The sequence below is a fragment of the Scomber japonicus genome, chromosome 23, assembly GCF_027409825.1.
Source record: "Scomber japonicus isolate fScoJap1 chromosome 23, fScoJap1.pri, whole genome shotgun sequence".
In the NCBI taxonomy this organism is placed as follows: Eukaryota; Metazoa; Chordata; class Actinopteri; order Scombriformes; family Scombridae; genus Scomber; species Scomber japonicus.
Window position 1 is genome coordinate 16,752,014 of NC_070600.1, and position 16,604 is coordinate 16,768,617.

General features: G+C 40.0%; 1 protein-coding gene across 1 annotated transcript; it reads left to right on the forward strand.

Annotated features, from left to right (window-relative positions):
* The first annotated feature begins 10,251 nt into the window (after nucleotides 1-10,251).
* kera (keratocan) lies at nucleotides 10,252-11,411 on the forward strand. The gene is made up of 2 exons (XM_053314190.1): nucleotides 10,252-11,113; nucleotides 11,242-11,411. The coding sequence occupies exons 1-2, from the start codon at nucleotides 10,252-10,254 to the stop codon at nucleotides 11,409-11,411; spliced, it is 1,032 nt and encodes a 343-aa protein (XP_053170165.1).
* The last annotated feature ends 5,193 nt before the right edge of the window (nucleotides 11,412-16,604 follow it).

Here is a 16,604-nt window from a genome sequence, read left to right on the forward strand (position 1 = left end):
CAGATCATCATTTACACAGCCTACATAATGGAAAATCCTAAAAACCACATAATACAATGACAATGTCATGAATGAGAGTTACTAACTTCTCAAAGTGACAGTTCTACAGGTAGTAAAACTTATCTGTGGAAAAATAAAGACGAATAAAACGACTGAATCATGTCTTTGTAAGTTTATATTGTCTCGTTAAATGTTGCCTACCTCAGTAATATTATGACCCAAGTTGTCCAGGTTGTAATATAAGAATGGAAACAAATGTAAGATTAAGATGAAATAAAATGATTGAACTGAAAGAAAGAAAGAACTACAACTGGGGTATCTGAAGCTAACAAAGTAATATTTTGTTTTTTTGAATCTTTGGTAACTGAGTTGTCAATGTGTGACATGATCAAAAAACGTACCTCAGGTGATAAAATATAATAAAATATGAAATATTTTGGCTATATAACACAAGACTAGGATATTTTGGTGTCGCTGCCCAAGGGAGAACGCAATTTATCTATCATTGCAAATAGTTTAGCTAGCTACAGTACAATGCTAAGAGCATTAGCTGTATTTAACTCATGCGCTTCTCATATCATGTTTACCTAACTTGGAACTCATACAAACATTTACGCACCTTGTTTTCCTGCCTCAGCATGACAGGATGTTTGTGGTTTGTGCCACTGCTGCAGCTTCAAACCCTTCACTGGTATAAAAAAAATGTTGTGTATCCATTTTTACTCACACTGACTGTCTGCACAAGCTAGGCTTTTGCATAGTAGATTAAAACCCAACCTGGTTTGCGGGTCAGGTTCAGTTGGTTGATTAATGCATATTTTTGCAGGTTGGGCAGTGCGGATTCGCTCTCACCAGACAGTCGCCACAGCCCAACAGAAACCTCTGTGTGTGTTTGTGTGTGAGCGTACAGCAGCTGAGGGATGTGGGGGACATCACCTGCAATAGCATACAAGCTCAATGCCCATAGGTGTCACTAATGAGAAGGAATTTATGTTTCCTACAGTACATACAGAACCTTTAACCACTTAACGCACGCTGTTCCATCTACGGGACGGAACGGATGTTAGGAGGTAGCCACACATTCTTCTGGATGTTTTAAACACCAACCCTTAAACATATATATTCATGCCGTACATCGTTGGAAAGTTTAGAATGTCCTGATTCATTCAAGACCACTCACGACTTATATGGTTGCTCACAGCCGTAATAGTATTAGCGATTAGCTCGGCTAGCCCCTGAGCTAAGTAAGAAAAGCTATAATGCCTACATACCTTCAAAGTCTTCCCTTTATCCACAACGATCATCTTATGACTCAGCACTTTCTGTACAGCTCGCCAAATATCCATTCTTGTGAAATATGAAATCCATTTCCATAAAACCGAAATACTTTCCTCAATATGTCCATGTATTTAGTCCAACACGTAACGTAATAACACAAATAACAAACTTTTACGGTCCGTTTACGTCATTTCCTGACCTGCACGTCCATCTCAGAGTACACGTGACTAGATGTTTACGACCGTGAGCCTCTTCTGCTTCTGACGACACCACACACAAGCCAATCGGTGTTTAGGTTTAGGCAGTACATGTCTCCAAAGCCAATGAGGACATGTGACCGACAACAATGACGACATGGCTTTGATTGACAGCTGTTCCAGCCTATGGAAATATTCGGTGAAATGAAGTTGATACACTTTTAGCCAATAGTCAGAGGTTTCCAACGGTGTATGACACTAAGCTATCAGTTTGGCTGTCCATAAACAAACTCCAAGCGTAACCGGCGTGTGCCCTGTGCGTAAAAGAGTTGAACCATATATCATTACGCACTCGGCATTTTGGTACACGGTTGGTTCTTCTTCGACTTAACATATGACTTGTACCAAAATAAACAGATAGATAGATAGATAGATATGGCCAAACAAAAAAATATGGTTATATGTAATAATAATAATAATAATAATAATAATAATAATAATATTAATAATAATAATAATATGGTGTCAGCTTTCATTAGAGACCAAGATTTTGATTGTAGGCAAAGGGGATGTGAAGTTATAGGTGTTTGATTGCGGTTATACAGCTTTGGTAACAAAGTATCCATTTGGAGTCTCCAAAAAGGACCTGAGGAAAACGCATGAACATACCTGTTGAAAAATAATTCAGAAAAATTCATTTTTTGGTCTTTTGACTCCAAATTTGGACTGCATGAAGCCAAGACATGTGGCTGTGGCCTCATTGTGTCTATATCCTGCTGAGAGGTCCCTGAATGTCTGTACACATGTCATTGTAAAGGCAAACCTATGGGCGAGTAAACAACCCCATCATTGTAACCTCTGCCACTCTTTGTCAGTAAGTCACACAGACACTTTTACAAGAATCCTGAGAGTGTTTCCTTTCCAATGATACCAGACACATCTCTGAGTCTCAAACTATGTGGGATCTGTGCTGCTCACAACTTGGACATGTCGTTTAGGCTAACAGCATAAAAAACAGGGGCGTGTGTTAAGTGGTTAAAACAATGCTGATAAGTATAGCCTCACAGAGGAAACAAGCCTGTTTTGAGTAAGATTTAAAATAATGCATTTTCAAATCATTAATCATTACATAAAACATACAGTGCCAGGAAGTAAGATGCAATGTTTATTCAAAATCACTTTACAGTAGAACTCCATCTTACATACATCTCCTTGTTCCATATGATATATGAATGCACTGACACTGTGGATTATAAATCAGGAGCCAAGTTTCAATGTCTTTGGGTGTGTACTTTACATACACTTGTCACTTGTTTTTACAGTATCAGTATTGCTTTTGCAGAGCTGTGCACCAACTGTAACAACACCACTAATCCCAGCTGATGTGTACCATATGTGCTAGACACCACTAGTTTCTCAGTATTAGTCGTGAGTTCATATTAGAGCAGACACTATTTAAAGACAGCAGAGTAGTTGATTAGATATGTGGCATTTATTGCTGTTATGTAAATGGCTTCCAAATGTCTCATTTTATCCCTGCTAGGTGCTTGTAATTAGATCCAGGAGTCAAGATAATTTACGCTCAATTTTGACCCACTTTTGTGAATGAAAGTTAGTAGTTTTCTGTCTGTGATTAGATGCTAGGGGGGTCCAAACGCAACACTTTCCTTTGCCATCCCATACTGGAATAATTTAAAGGTGTATTTTAACTATTATTGCCAGAGTAAATTTGATACAAGTGAGGAAGTAAAAATATTAGCAGTCTACTCACTGCTACTAACATTACAACATGTAACATGTTTCACATGTTTTCATACGGTCAATTGTACCGATTCCCAAACTAGGACTATTTCCTCCTCTTCCTCCTGTGTCGCCTTCATTTAAATCCTGAGCGGGGCTCCTGCTGCCCATGTCTAGACAATAAAGTCCTTTATAAAGCCTTAAGCTTCACATCCTCATGCTTGAGACGATAAGTGAAAGTATAATCAGCTGTTGCAACCTGGCAATCCAACTCCAAAGATCATTCTACAGTCCAGACCATCTCCAGCTGTTCAACCTCTTATCTCTTTATTTGTATCTGTTTTTAGTCAAATTATATTCATCTATCGTCACCCAGGTCCTTAACTTAAATCCACATACTTTCACTAAACTCACACAGTCACCTCATAATTATTCATAAATGTTTCCCATCCCTCTATTATTTCAAGCTCTTAAACCTTTTTTGTGAATTTCTTACTCTTGTTCAACTCTCTTTTTGTCACCCCTGCTCCAGAAGTGTAGATATGGGCTCCAGATGTCCCATCTGTGGCCTTAAAGCAGACACGCACACAGCTGAGCTGAGAAAACAGAGCAAGGAGGGGTGACAGAAGGAAAGGAAAATACTGAAGCATTAACCCAGTAACTCTCCTGTTTTATTTTTTTATTTCCTTACAAATAGGGTTTTTAGGGGTGTTTTTTGTATTTGTGGCACTGACTTCACAGCAATGTTTTGGGGCACAAGTCACCATTTGCACCACTTTACATAAATTATATTTGTGTCTATTGTGGATACAGTGCATGGAGCCTCAGGTAGGTTTTAGACAAGTTTCTACCCCAAAATAGCTAATTAAATATATTGCATTGGAGAATTGCTCACCAGTATTAACTACAGCATGATTGCATTTTTGCTTGAGAAGCCAGTAAGGAATCACTTCTTGTACTGTGAGACACATCAATCTGCAGATGATTTGGAGCCGAAGAGAACCAACCATCTCACAATGAAAGCAGTGAAAATAGAGCATGCAAGCTGTTGACATGCCCTTGCTGGCATATGCTTTTACCTACTTCTGTCATATCTCTATTGAAACCAAGATTTTCAAGTGTGTCATGCAATAAACTTGCACAATCGTTGTCAGTCTGAAGGTACAGTGATATTAGCGGTAACAAGGTGTAAGCGTATAGGGAACCATGTATTCAGGATTGGCAGAAAACATGAAAAAAAGGAAAACTATAGTAACACACATACAGATAAAAACAAAGCTAAGACTCTATGGCCACGCCGACAGCTCTGTGAGGCTGTTTCTATGCAAAGTGGTGCTTAAAGCTAAATGCTAAGAGTGATTTAATTATTCATCTGTGCATTTGAGTTTGAATGTCTAAAAATACACATAAATGCTTGTAATTGTTCTTCAAAATGTTGTCTACTGCAGATTTACAGGGATTACAATTTTCCATGGTATATTATACGCTATACACTATAAACATAATAAAGGTTAACTTTCTTTTCCAAATAAGTGGTTAATTGTGTAAAATTGTTCTGAGGCTTCTTTTCCACTGAGTCTAGATTCTCTACTGTGATATCAGTGGGTAATATGTTATCACTGATGGGATGATGGGAAAAACTACAAGAAGAAGACTGAAGTTGTAAAAAAAAGGGAGTTTTCATATAAAAAGTTGGGCGTGAATGTCTGAGCCCTTTAAGCCCTTCTATAACCTCACCTGACAGCCCAGTAAACACACCCCAAGGCCTGTGAGCTGAAATGAGCCATAAACTGGTCATGCGCCCATCCCCCAGAGTGATGGGTAAAGAGCACATCCTCCATTGCAGACCAAATGGGTAATCTGGGTGGGGTGACTGCAGTTTAACCCTCAACTCAACACTGATGGCTTCAATTTCTACACTAAAAGAAGAGACTAAACGAAAGAGGCTGAAAGAAAAAACTACTGGGCTGGCAGAAAAGTAGGCAACACAAATTCTGAGAGGACATCCCTACTCACACACAATCGTCCTCCCACTAACAACACATGCTCCATCCTCTTGCTTCAACTGATTCATGTCCAAGGTGCAGCCTTTGGGGAATCAAACTGACAACAATACAAGCCTAGCCGTGCTAGCTCACAGCTCTGACTGCATCAGAGTAACCTGAGACTGCGGACAACCATCCATTTGAGGAGCAGAAGAATCAAACCTCACCTGGTTACATGCAGACCACTCACACCAGCTGGAGAAGCAGGTAAAGATAATCTTGTCCATATTTTGCAATACGTCGAGAGAGGAGGCGTGAAAGGCTGTGGTTTGACATAGATGTAGTACATTTTTCAGATGGTTTACATTTGATTGGATCAATCTGTCCTTTAGATACAGTTCACCTTAACCGCATATGTTTTTTTAAAACTTACAGGTAATACTTTATAATGTTAAAGTAACCGTGCAAATATAAGAAGGCTATGTTTTGTCTGTTTTTCATTCAGTCGCAGTTTAGTTTATAATTCAGGATTTTTATTATTGAAATATCGAGATCGATAGAGCAATAGCTAGACACTTTTGTAATCACCCAATTTACAACAGCTTTACAATAAAGTTTACATGTGGAAATGAATGAACTAAAGAAAAAACAACTTAGTTTGTTCAAAGTTTCCAAATTACACATATCTAGGAAAGTCACTTTCACTGCCAGACATGTTTTTTCCACATAATAATCACCCACAAACATAGCTTCTCTCTCAGCTCTGGATTCACTAAGCCACGCTAACTCTTCCAAATGATTGAAAGTCATGAAGGAGATTTCAGCAAAGCCATCAACTGGAACTGATCCTGAAGAAAAAGCCATGCAGTGCAAATACAACCCCTTGTGTAATTAACATAGCTGGCCCAAAGACAAAGCCCCTGGCAGGAAATTAGCATTATCATATTCCTCTGCATGTGTTTCTCCTTAGCCTGTCAGGCAGATTGTAGCCAACATTTGTTTTCAGTAATACAGTATATGTTCCATTTTGCAGAGGTCTGTGAGGCACTGACTCACCCCTTTTTGCAATTGAGATATTTAATTGGAAAGCTTGACAAACATTATTAACAACTATTCTGTTATAATGAAAATGGAAGTATACCCCATTTGTTGGGTGGGCAAACTGCCTCTATCAAATCAATGCCAGTTTCAGTTAGATCAAGTATGTAAATCAAGTTCTTCGCACATCATTAATTTGGTTTTTAAACTTAATCCACATTTCTGTCACCTTTAGTAAATGTTTGGTTACTGTTTGCAGCTGGCTGTAAAAAGACAGATGTGTCTACCCTTTAACCAGTTATACAGTCCTAACTGTTGCACTAAATCCTGACTGATTCTTGATTTCATCCCTGAGGTTTTATAAGTTTCCTGGTTGGCCATAGCAGTAGAAAGGCTGAGTGGAAGCACATTCCCATATATCACCACACTAGTGTTCAGTGCAGAGGTTACAAGCAGGCTGCCCTCTTATTTAACAGAATTAGTTGCATGCCAAGTACTTTGAAGCTCAGTAGCCTTTGCACTTTGACAGCACACTGTATCATCCTCTGGGATCCTCTGTCCTCAAAAAGACAGTATACCTTTTTACTTCTAGAGGAAGATTGTAAATTATAAAAGTATGATATGTGAAGAAGGCTTTACAAATGACAAGCTTAAAGCTGCACTCATTAATATAATTTTACTGTTTTGGTTCAGTCTGTTTATCATCAGCCTTGTTTCCAGACACAGCAGGTGGCTGTTTTCAGGTAAAGAAAAACTCAACACCAGACAGACAAAGTTTGTGACTAGCTATGGTCAACAGTGAATCATTTAACAGCTGCAGAGCCAGATGTTCTCCTCAAGAAACAGAGCTACAGTACAAGAGTAGTGATTACTGGACTTCATTAGGTAGTCAGAAACATGACTCCAAATAACTGATAATGTTGCTCCATGTCTGCTGGATGTGTAAATGTGCAACTGTTTGTTAACACAGTTTACATATAAACTTGATTTATTTATCTTTATTAGAGGGTTGTATATCTTTACTGGAGAGTTGACTGTAGAGAGCTGACAGGAAATGAGAGGAGAGAAATAGGGAGAAGCAAGCAACAACGACACAAAACTGGGGACATTGTGATTACATGGTTACCACCTAGACTAACTGGGTTTCCCACACATTTCTAAGGTGATGGTTTGTCAATGATGTGTTTACAACTTGTTTCACTGCCCTAAAGTTGCCAAAAAAACCTCAGTATACTTTAGGCAAACCAGCCTACAAGCCATGTTAGGAAAGCACAATAACTGATGTGCTATAAACACGTGTCTACTCATCTAGGCAATGATTTGTCTATGTATAAATGTGCTCTGAACTAACGTCTGTGTGTGTAATTGATAATACTAGATTACAAATGTGTAGAGGAATGACCACTGCTTAGAAATGCACCTACACACAGGGGGAGCTCTAATGGGCTTGCATGGCTGATCATGGATAAGTTCTGCTCCTGTCCTCACACAAGACTGCAGGGATTATCCTGTTGCATTCAAGCCTTTGCCGTCATCATGAGCGCAGTCTCATGCTGGTGTGTTCGAGGTCACCAATCCTGACTCTAGCTGGCCCATTCAAAAACAATTTGCCTGGCCAGCCTGGACTAAAATCCCCTCAGATTAAGCCTGACCTCTGTGCCATAACACTGTTAGCTCTAATGTTTGCAGGCAATGTTTTGTGCTTAAGTAGAGTGCGTCATCTTTGGGTTGGATGCTTTAGCAGCCCAAACAACGTGCCTTCCCTCCCCCTAACAATATAAGAAACAACTCCAAATCCTCATAGTTCACCATAAAATACATTATAAGTATCTAGCTAATTGCACTATACTACACATACTTAATTGGGTACAGAATTCCCTCAAGGACTGTTTGGACCTCTATGCTCTATGCAGACTTTGTAGCATCTTCCAGTTTGTGCAAGTCAAACATTAATGCTCCTCCACTTCATGCCAAAATTTTGAAGTAAACTGAAGTCATTGCATGTTCATAGAGCTGCCTTGAACTGGTTTCTGAACTATCAAAAATGAGTTAGCCTGTACCCATGGCCAGAAATAAGACATTGCAACATTCAAATGTTCATTATAATGGAATTTAATGGGTGCAAGAAAAACACTCTTTAGATAATTCCACTCCAATTCCAATCTGACAAAAGATTTATCAGATTAGCAAAACCACATTTAAATAATCCAGTTTTTGGTGATTATGTTTTTATTGTCTTGGCAGAGAGGAACAATGGCCTCATGCTAGATCCACATCAAACTACAATGAGTTGCTTGTTTGAAGATAATTGTCTGTGCATCACAATTAGTTGTGTGCTTTTCATTAATCCACATGTTCTGTTGACTGCAAACACTGGTTTAAGATTTAATAATTTGCATCAAGCAGATTAATTAATCCCGATTGCTCTGTGGACGGCAGCAGCACAAATTTAGCACAAAGGTCAGCAAAGGACTTCTAGGGATTTGTGAGTGGAGTTAAAAAGAGATCAGTTTATACCAACCAAGGTAGGAAGGGTTGTCCTATGCATGTGGAAGTTAGCAAACAAACAGGTAGTCTTGCATTAGCCTGTTTCAAACTGGGCCACGTCTCAAGTGCTGAAACGGCTTAGCACACTACCCACCATCATAGGATTATGACCTTTGATCTTGGGAACATCTGATTGGCCAAGAGAAGCTTTGGTGTCATCATGAGTGACAGGCTGGCACATGTTGAATGAAAAAACTTGTGGTACAAATACAGGGAGGAAAGAGGTGCAGCCTCATCAGTTGGGACAACACTTGATAACCTGCTGGTGAAGGACATAGGCAAGAGGCAACTGACAGAGTTTAAGGTAAGCTGGGTTGCTGGAAGTGGAGTCTAGAGTACTGGGGTTGGTAGTATTGAGAACGTTTGTCTTGCAATTTTAGTGATTTTATCTTTATAGAAGCGTGGATTGTGCTTTATCTTATCTGCACCACAGCTCATACTCCAAAGCTGGGTGACAGCTTTGACAGTGAGAAATCAGGGGCACATCTTTTAAAACAGCTGTGTCGGCTTTGTCTTTGAAGTGCTCCCATCCATGGAAAAGCATGGCCTACGTTAAATGAGTTCCAGACAAACGTGGAGTGCATCAAGAATTTAAACAAGCACCAGATGGCAGCTGAGGAGAATAAAGTATAGCCTTAAGAGATGGATGGATAGAAGATGGTTGTGCTAACTTGAGATTTTATTGGTCCCTCTTTTCTTTTTTTTGTTTTTGCACTTCTCTGTTACTTAGTTACTGCACTTTTACCCCCATCATTGGTTATTAACAGACCATCTGCCCTTTCCCTGAACTATTGTCACTAACAGGGAAAATAATTCAGTTATCTTCAATTGATTGTGTGCAATGCCTTGCTGAGTCAGACACATTGCACAATCTGATGAACAGTGTGCATCTTACTACTGGTGTGCAAAGTCGTCAAATCTGAGCTTTAAGGTTGTGCTAATGCAATTAAAGTTGACCTGGGTCTGTGTCCTGTCTTTGGAGGTTTAGCAGTATATGTCTGGGAAGGTAATGACCTGGAAAGAGGAGGATACCATGCTCTGTTTGCAGCTACCATTGCAATTTATTGACAATGATCATTTGTGGTTGAGTAGATGCCACACACTGATGGCTAATTTGGGACACAGTTTAACTTAAGAGTGTTCATTTGTCCCTTCTCAGTGACACTCAGCTGATTCTTGTGTATTGTTTATTTCTAGTGACAGATTGTTATATTTCTAAAATGTGAATGGCCTTACCATTACAGTTGTTAATCGAAACAGATACACAAACTGAAGTGCAAACAGTTGTATGGATCATCTTAATTCTTCAAAGTCCCCAATCCCTGGCAAATTATAACACCATATCTGATCCTCTTTACCTTGAATGTCTAGGGCATTCATATACCTTTTTGGACTCACATTGCACCGATTGTTTTTACTATAATATTGATTTTTTTTTCTCTTTCCATCATAGGTTTGGCAGTGAAATGGCACCTCTTTTGAGTCTTTTCTGCATCTTGTACCTGGTCGGGCCAGTTCTCAGCCAGGACATGCCTTATGAGGAATATATGGCCCAACTCCAAGCTTGCCCTAAAGAGTGTCGCTGCCCCCCCAACTTTCCTCGTGCTGTCTACTGTGACAATAAAGGCCTGACGAGCATCCCCAAAATTCCTACACACACATGGTATCTCTACCTGCAGAACAATCTGATTGAAGGGCTGTCTGCAGAATCCTTGCGTAATGCCACACAGTTGCGCTGGCTGAACCTGAACCGCAACAAAATCACTAGTGAGGGAGTGGAAGTAGGTGCACTGAATGCAATGCCTCACCTGGCCCACCTGTACATGGATGACAACCTCTTGTCTTCTGTGCCATCTCCCCTGCCTGCCAGCCTGGAGCATCTACGCCTCTCTCGCAATCGCATCTCCAAGATTCCTGCTGGCATCTTCCAAGGTCTGGATAAGCTAAACCTCTTGGACCTCCAGGGGAACAAGCTGATGGATGATGCAGTGACGGAAGTGAGTCTTAAGGGTCTAAGCAGTCTGGTACAAATCAATCTAGCAAAGAACCAGCTGAGTAACATGCCTCTTGGCCTACCACCCACCACCACTCAGCTTTTCCTTGATGGCAATAACATTGAGAAGATCCCTGCTGGCTATTTCAAAGGATTGCCTAAAATGGCATTTCTCAGGCTCAACCACAATAAGCTTGAAAGCAGTGGAGTTCCCAAAAATGTTTTTAACGTCTCCAGCATGTTGGACTTGCAGCTGTCCCACAACCAGCTGACCGAGGTGCCCCTCATTCCCTCAGGCCTTGAGCACCTTCTTCTCGACCACAACAAGATCAAGAGTAAGCTTACCCAAGCACTTCATGCTGTTCATGTCATTATTAATTCATGTAAACTGCAGAAGTTTCAGTTGTTTATTTTTTAGAAAACACTGGGGCAAAAAGTCTTAATATTTCCTTTTGCATTTCAGGTGTAAGTGGCTCCACCGTCTGTCCTGTTGCCGTTGAAGCTGTGGATGACTCTGTGAATGACAGTGTTCCTCGACTGCGCTACCTCCGACTGGATGGCAATGACATTAAGCCACCAATTCCCAGAGATGTGATTCTGTGCTTCCGTCTCCTTAGGTCCATTGTCATCTAAAAAGAAAAGAAAAAAGAAGAGACAAAATCATCAACATGTTGTAGGCTAATTCAAATTTCCCGTATCTGATGACTTGGCAATGTGGACGATGGTCTGATAAAAAGAGACCTGTAAAGCCATACATCAAAAGTGGTGACATGAGTAATATTTGCATGTTTGTTGTGTCTTAGGGAAATGCTATTTACTTTAGGTTCTGAAAAGTTCATTGAAAATTTCAGCTTCAGTGGAATTCAATTAAAATCTCAAAGGAATTGGTGCATTAGGTTTAATTCATGCTGCAATCTGTTGACCTCTAGTTGTGCCTTATGTTGGTGTAAACATCTGCATGTACAATTATAAACAAAAATCTGACTATAATTTAGCATGACAGTGATATGTAGTTGTGACATGGTGAGAGCTTTGAGGACTCATTATCTTTTTAATGAGATTTGGCAGGAGGTAAAGCTTATGAATGCATAGGCAAAATACTTTTTTTCTACTGTTTCAGGAAAACCTAATATTTGTAGACTTGAAGCCAAATGAATGGTCTTATGTTCTAGGTTTGTGGTCTTATTAACTTTAAACAATTACTCTATTCTAAACTAAAAATATGCATATTTACTTTAGGTAATTTATTTTTATTTAATATCAGGGGAAAAATAAGTAGAAACCTGTCCTGTGAGAGTCCTGTGAATATTAATGGCCAATATTTCTTAATGTTTTGTATACCAAAAAATGTGACAACTGTTTGTAAGAAATGCCAACACACTTTTTAATTCTGGTCATTATTTTTCTGAAAAAGCTGAACAAGAGATTTCATTTGAATTGTCTTCAATTTGAATAAAAATTCTGAAAATTATTGTTGTTGTTGTTGTTTTCATTATTTTACAACTCCAGTACTTTGCATGGATATAATCTAAATGTAAAAAGTTAGTTAGTTAGTTATTTAGTTAGTTAGTTAGTTAGTTAGTTAGTTAGTTGTCCAACCAGAAGTATCAATCACTTCAGTTAAGAATGTAAATCATCATATAATGAGCGATACAATAGTAATGATTGTAGTAATCTGTAATTTCATCTAGAAAGGATTCAAATTGTATTCAGGATTTATTGGATAATAACAAGGGGACATTAACAATTTAGGTAAACATATAGTATGGACATTTATACTTTGAACATCTTTTGGCAATAAACCAAGAAGCAGACTACCATGAAATGAATAGAGTAGCTATGAGACAAATCTATTGCATGGATTAGGTATTTCAAACCATTTTATATTGTGGAGTTACAATAATTACATTACTGCATAATACCCTGAATCGATCAGGGATGTCCCAAAATATTTAAAGAAGTAAGACTCAAACATAATGCATGTTTCTTCTTGCATAATTTGTCATTTTTTTCTGGCATTTACTACATGAATGCTTCTACAGAGTGCACCAAACCAACTGTGCATGATTTCTCAAGATCTTTACAATATGCTCAGTCATTACGCTGGGTACTGATGACTGTGTCAAGGTTTTGGGGTAAAATATCATACAATTCTTTGCCTTTTGAGAATGCTTGGCAGAGGAAAATCTCTGAATATAAATCCCAGCTTATATGGCAGGTGCCGAACGATGTCTGGCATTCCCACTGTGTCCTTTTCCCCTCACTCATCAAAAGGTCTAGAGTTACCATGGGAGTGAGAGAGAGAGAGGTGGGACAAAATTGTGGCCAAATAAAGCTGACAGAGCTTCCTGTGTGTGTCCTATTATTTGTATTAACAATAGACACTAAGAACAGACTTTGAATGCACATCTAGATCTGTACACATCTGCAAAAGAACAACTTGCCTAGAGTCTCTTCGGCTCTGAACCCATATCACACAATTTCCCTTAAGTCAGACAGTTATGTTCTCCCACGACTGAACTCAGATCTGCAGGAAAGGGAGAACATATGCAAAAAGAAAGCAGCTTCGACCAAAAGGGAGGGCAGAGGCCTTCCTCCAAGCAGGGACTTCCTCTCAGCACCATGCTAACAGGGGCTCCTCACAGAGGTCTCATTGTGTACAAGGGCCCCGTGGATCCCCCCCATACATGAAAGCAACACATGCCAGAGTTTTACCTCAGGAAAAGGCGGACAAATATTTCAGTCTGATTGAGCCACACTCTTAGAAAAATAAAGGACACTCTTGTAAAGGATTAAAAGGTATTTTGCCATTGGGGGGCCTTTCTTTGCTCTCTCTTTCTCTGTCTGATGTCAGTGTGTATCTCTGTGTGTGTGTGTGTGTGTGTGTGTGTGTGTGTGTGTGTGTGTGTGTGTGTGTGTGTGTGTAGTCTTTAAGAGGGCCGTGCATGTATGGTAGGTGTGGGGTGGGTACACTGCGACTGACCAAAAGCAATCTGCTCTGGTCCAATCAGTCTCAGTGCCTACCTTCACACATAAGCGGCAGGGCACTCAGGTCTGTCAGATTGCACAGACCTACACATACACACACCCTTACACACTTGTCACATTCAAACACTTGAACACACACACACACAAACACCCTCCCTTTTCAAGGCACCTCTGCGCGACCTCTCACCATTGGCCAAGTCCCGGAGCCCTCAGCATCTCCATCACGGCTGAAGGGACCATTCGGGAAAGCAGGAGACAGAGGTAAGCGTTCTTGGTGCTATCTTCATGCTGGCTCAATGGCTCTCTGGTTCAGGGGATTAGGCAGGCAGGCTGTCTCAAGTACCCCCTCCAAAAACACTACTATTCAGGGTTTGCGTTGAAACATTTTGGCTAATTGGTCGGTGGTGCAGCCACTTTATTTTCATTCAGGGATTTGGTTTAGCAGTTTTGAAGGTGATTGAAATGTGGTTGTCTGTGTTGTCCTTGGCTATCTTTGTGATTGGGATATTTTGTTTAGTTTTGTGGGGTTCAGTAGATGTGATTGAGTTGTGAGTGTCCAACAGGTGTTTTGACAACCTGTGTGAAATGTTTGCATTTTGACAGCTGCAGCATTTTTTGATGAAAATTTTAATCAATCTAGGTGAATTTTGCCTCTACATATTTATGAACATACCTGTTCTTCAAATATTTTGTCCATTTTTTTTCAAAATATCTATATATTGCCATATATTTAATAACATTTTATACTGACTTATGTGCATATATTATTTTCCTTACTCCTCTCAATTTCTTATCACCTGCTTAACAGAGGGGTTTTCAGTTTCTTTCCTAGATACAAATGTACCAGTTTGTTCTCCAACCTGCAGCAAAGGGATGTCTGTCAAGTTTGCTTGTGGCTTTTGAGGGAAAAAGGTAGAATCACTGGATATCAGGAATGCCCATCGCCAAGCCAAGCATAACACGGAGGTAGTCTGGAGGCTACACTCGTACACACATACACAGTTTCCACACACTGTACACTGTGATGGCCTGTATAAAAGCACACCTCTGTCTTTAGTATAGCCCTTCTTTCAGAGTAGCTATGCTGTATTTCAGAGTCAAATGGCACAAAATCTATTTCAGTGTCGATACTAGTCAGTCATCTTTTCTCAGTAGGGTGCACTCAGTTCATGTTGGACAATGTGGAGATTGATTTGCATTAAGCTCTCTTATCAACAAAGATTAGATTCATGACTTAAATAACGCAGGAAGGGTTTTTTTTTTTTGTTTAATATCTGTCCTCATCCCAAAAATAGCTGCAGAGGTTTCTCAATTTTCTCTCTCTGAAAGATAGGTGTGTTGAGACAGAGTGTGCATCTGTGAGAGGATGTGTCTATCCAAGTGTGTGTGTGTGTGTGTGTGTGTGTGTGTGTGTGTGTGTGTGTGTGTGCGTGCGTGCGTGCGTGCGTGTGTGTGTGTGTGTGTGTGTGTGTGTGTGTGTGTGTGTGTTTGTGCACGTGTATGTATGTGTGCACCCTCACTGCTGAATGAAGCTTTTCCTTGCAGTCGTAACTGACTGCCATCCTGTCCACAAACCTCGGTGGAATTTGGAGTTTGAGTGCTGAGACAGGCAGTGACTGGGCCTCATAAAGGCCCTCTGTAAAGGGCGAGGGGTTGAGTTAGCTTAGAAACCTGCCTCTCTCTTTCTCTCTCTCTCTCCCCCACTCAGTCTTTTCCTCACTCTCTCCATCTAACCCTGAGGGCCAACATCTTGTCCACGTCTCCCTCCATCTTACTCTCTTCTTCCCTTCCCTTGCTCTCCATTTCTCTGCCCCGGCCTGGAGGACTCTTTTTAAATTCTTCTGTTGTTTCTTGGACTTGACATGATCTCAAACCTTGTGAGATGTTCCTACACCTGACATTAGTGTGTTATGAAACTCCTGTCTGTCAGATGATTATTTCTTAGGCCTAATGTCTGTGGTGCCAGCTAATTAAGAGGTAATTAACATATGCTAATCCTATTAGTGCTTCCAACCTGGGATCCACACTTCTGAACTTAATCAACCTTGCTAAGCTTTCCACATTTGTGCTGCTGAGGAAATGAAGAAGATTATAAACAGCAGCTATCTAGGTCAGGGCAGTGTATAGTGGATCTGCACTTAGTGAAAATCATACATGCTAATTTTAGGTTCAAGTAGAAAAAGGATCCTCTTGTCTGTGCCCTCATTTCAAACAGCCAAATTTGTTGCCAAGAATTTTGCAACATGTTTCTGCCAAAGTAATTTTGGTTTAATGGGGGGGAAATTAATGAAACCCCCAACCAAAAAAACAGAAAACAAGTGTTTAGTGGGAACAGGAGCAACCCAGAGGTTTTCACTCCTGCGGACCGATGAAAACGTTCCCATGGTTCCTTATCAGATCAACTCTGACTTCTGACCTTTGACACGCCACAGGCAAGTACTGATATGAGCCAAGATGGCTGCTCTGTGGAACAGCGAGCCTCTGGCTCAAGCTGTCTGCACCTCAGTAATGAATCCACTGACCTTAGCAATGTGACGCAATGTCAAGCTCTGGTCTGCAGCACTACAGATTGGTTATGATACCAAAATTATGCCCTCCATTTCAACAACAAAGGCTTCTGTACAGTATAGTATACTGGTTTAAAGATTATTATTATTATGATTTCTACATGTTTTATGTATATTTGTCCCTATTTCACTTTGGAATTTAACTTTTTACACGGGTCTGAGTTTTGATTGTTATGTCCTGTTCATTATTGTCTCAAAAGCTGTAATTTTTTTTAGTTGAAGTTCCCCTTTTGACTTTATACCTCTGTCCATGTGAAGGTGGACTATGAGG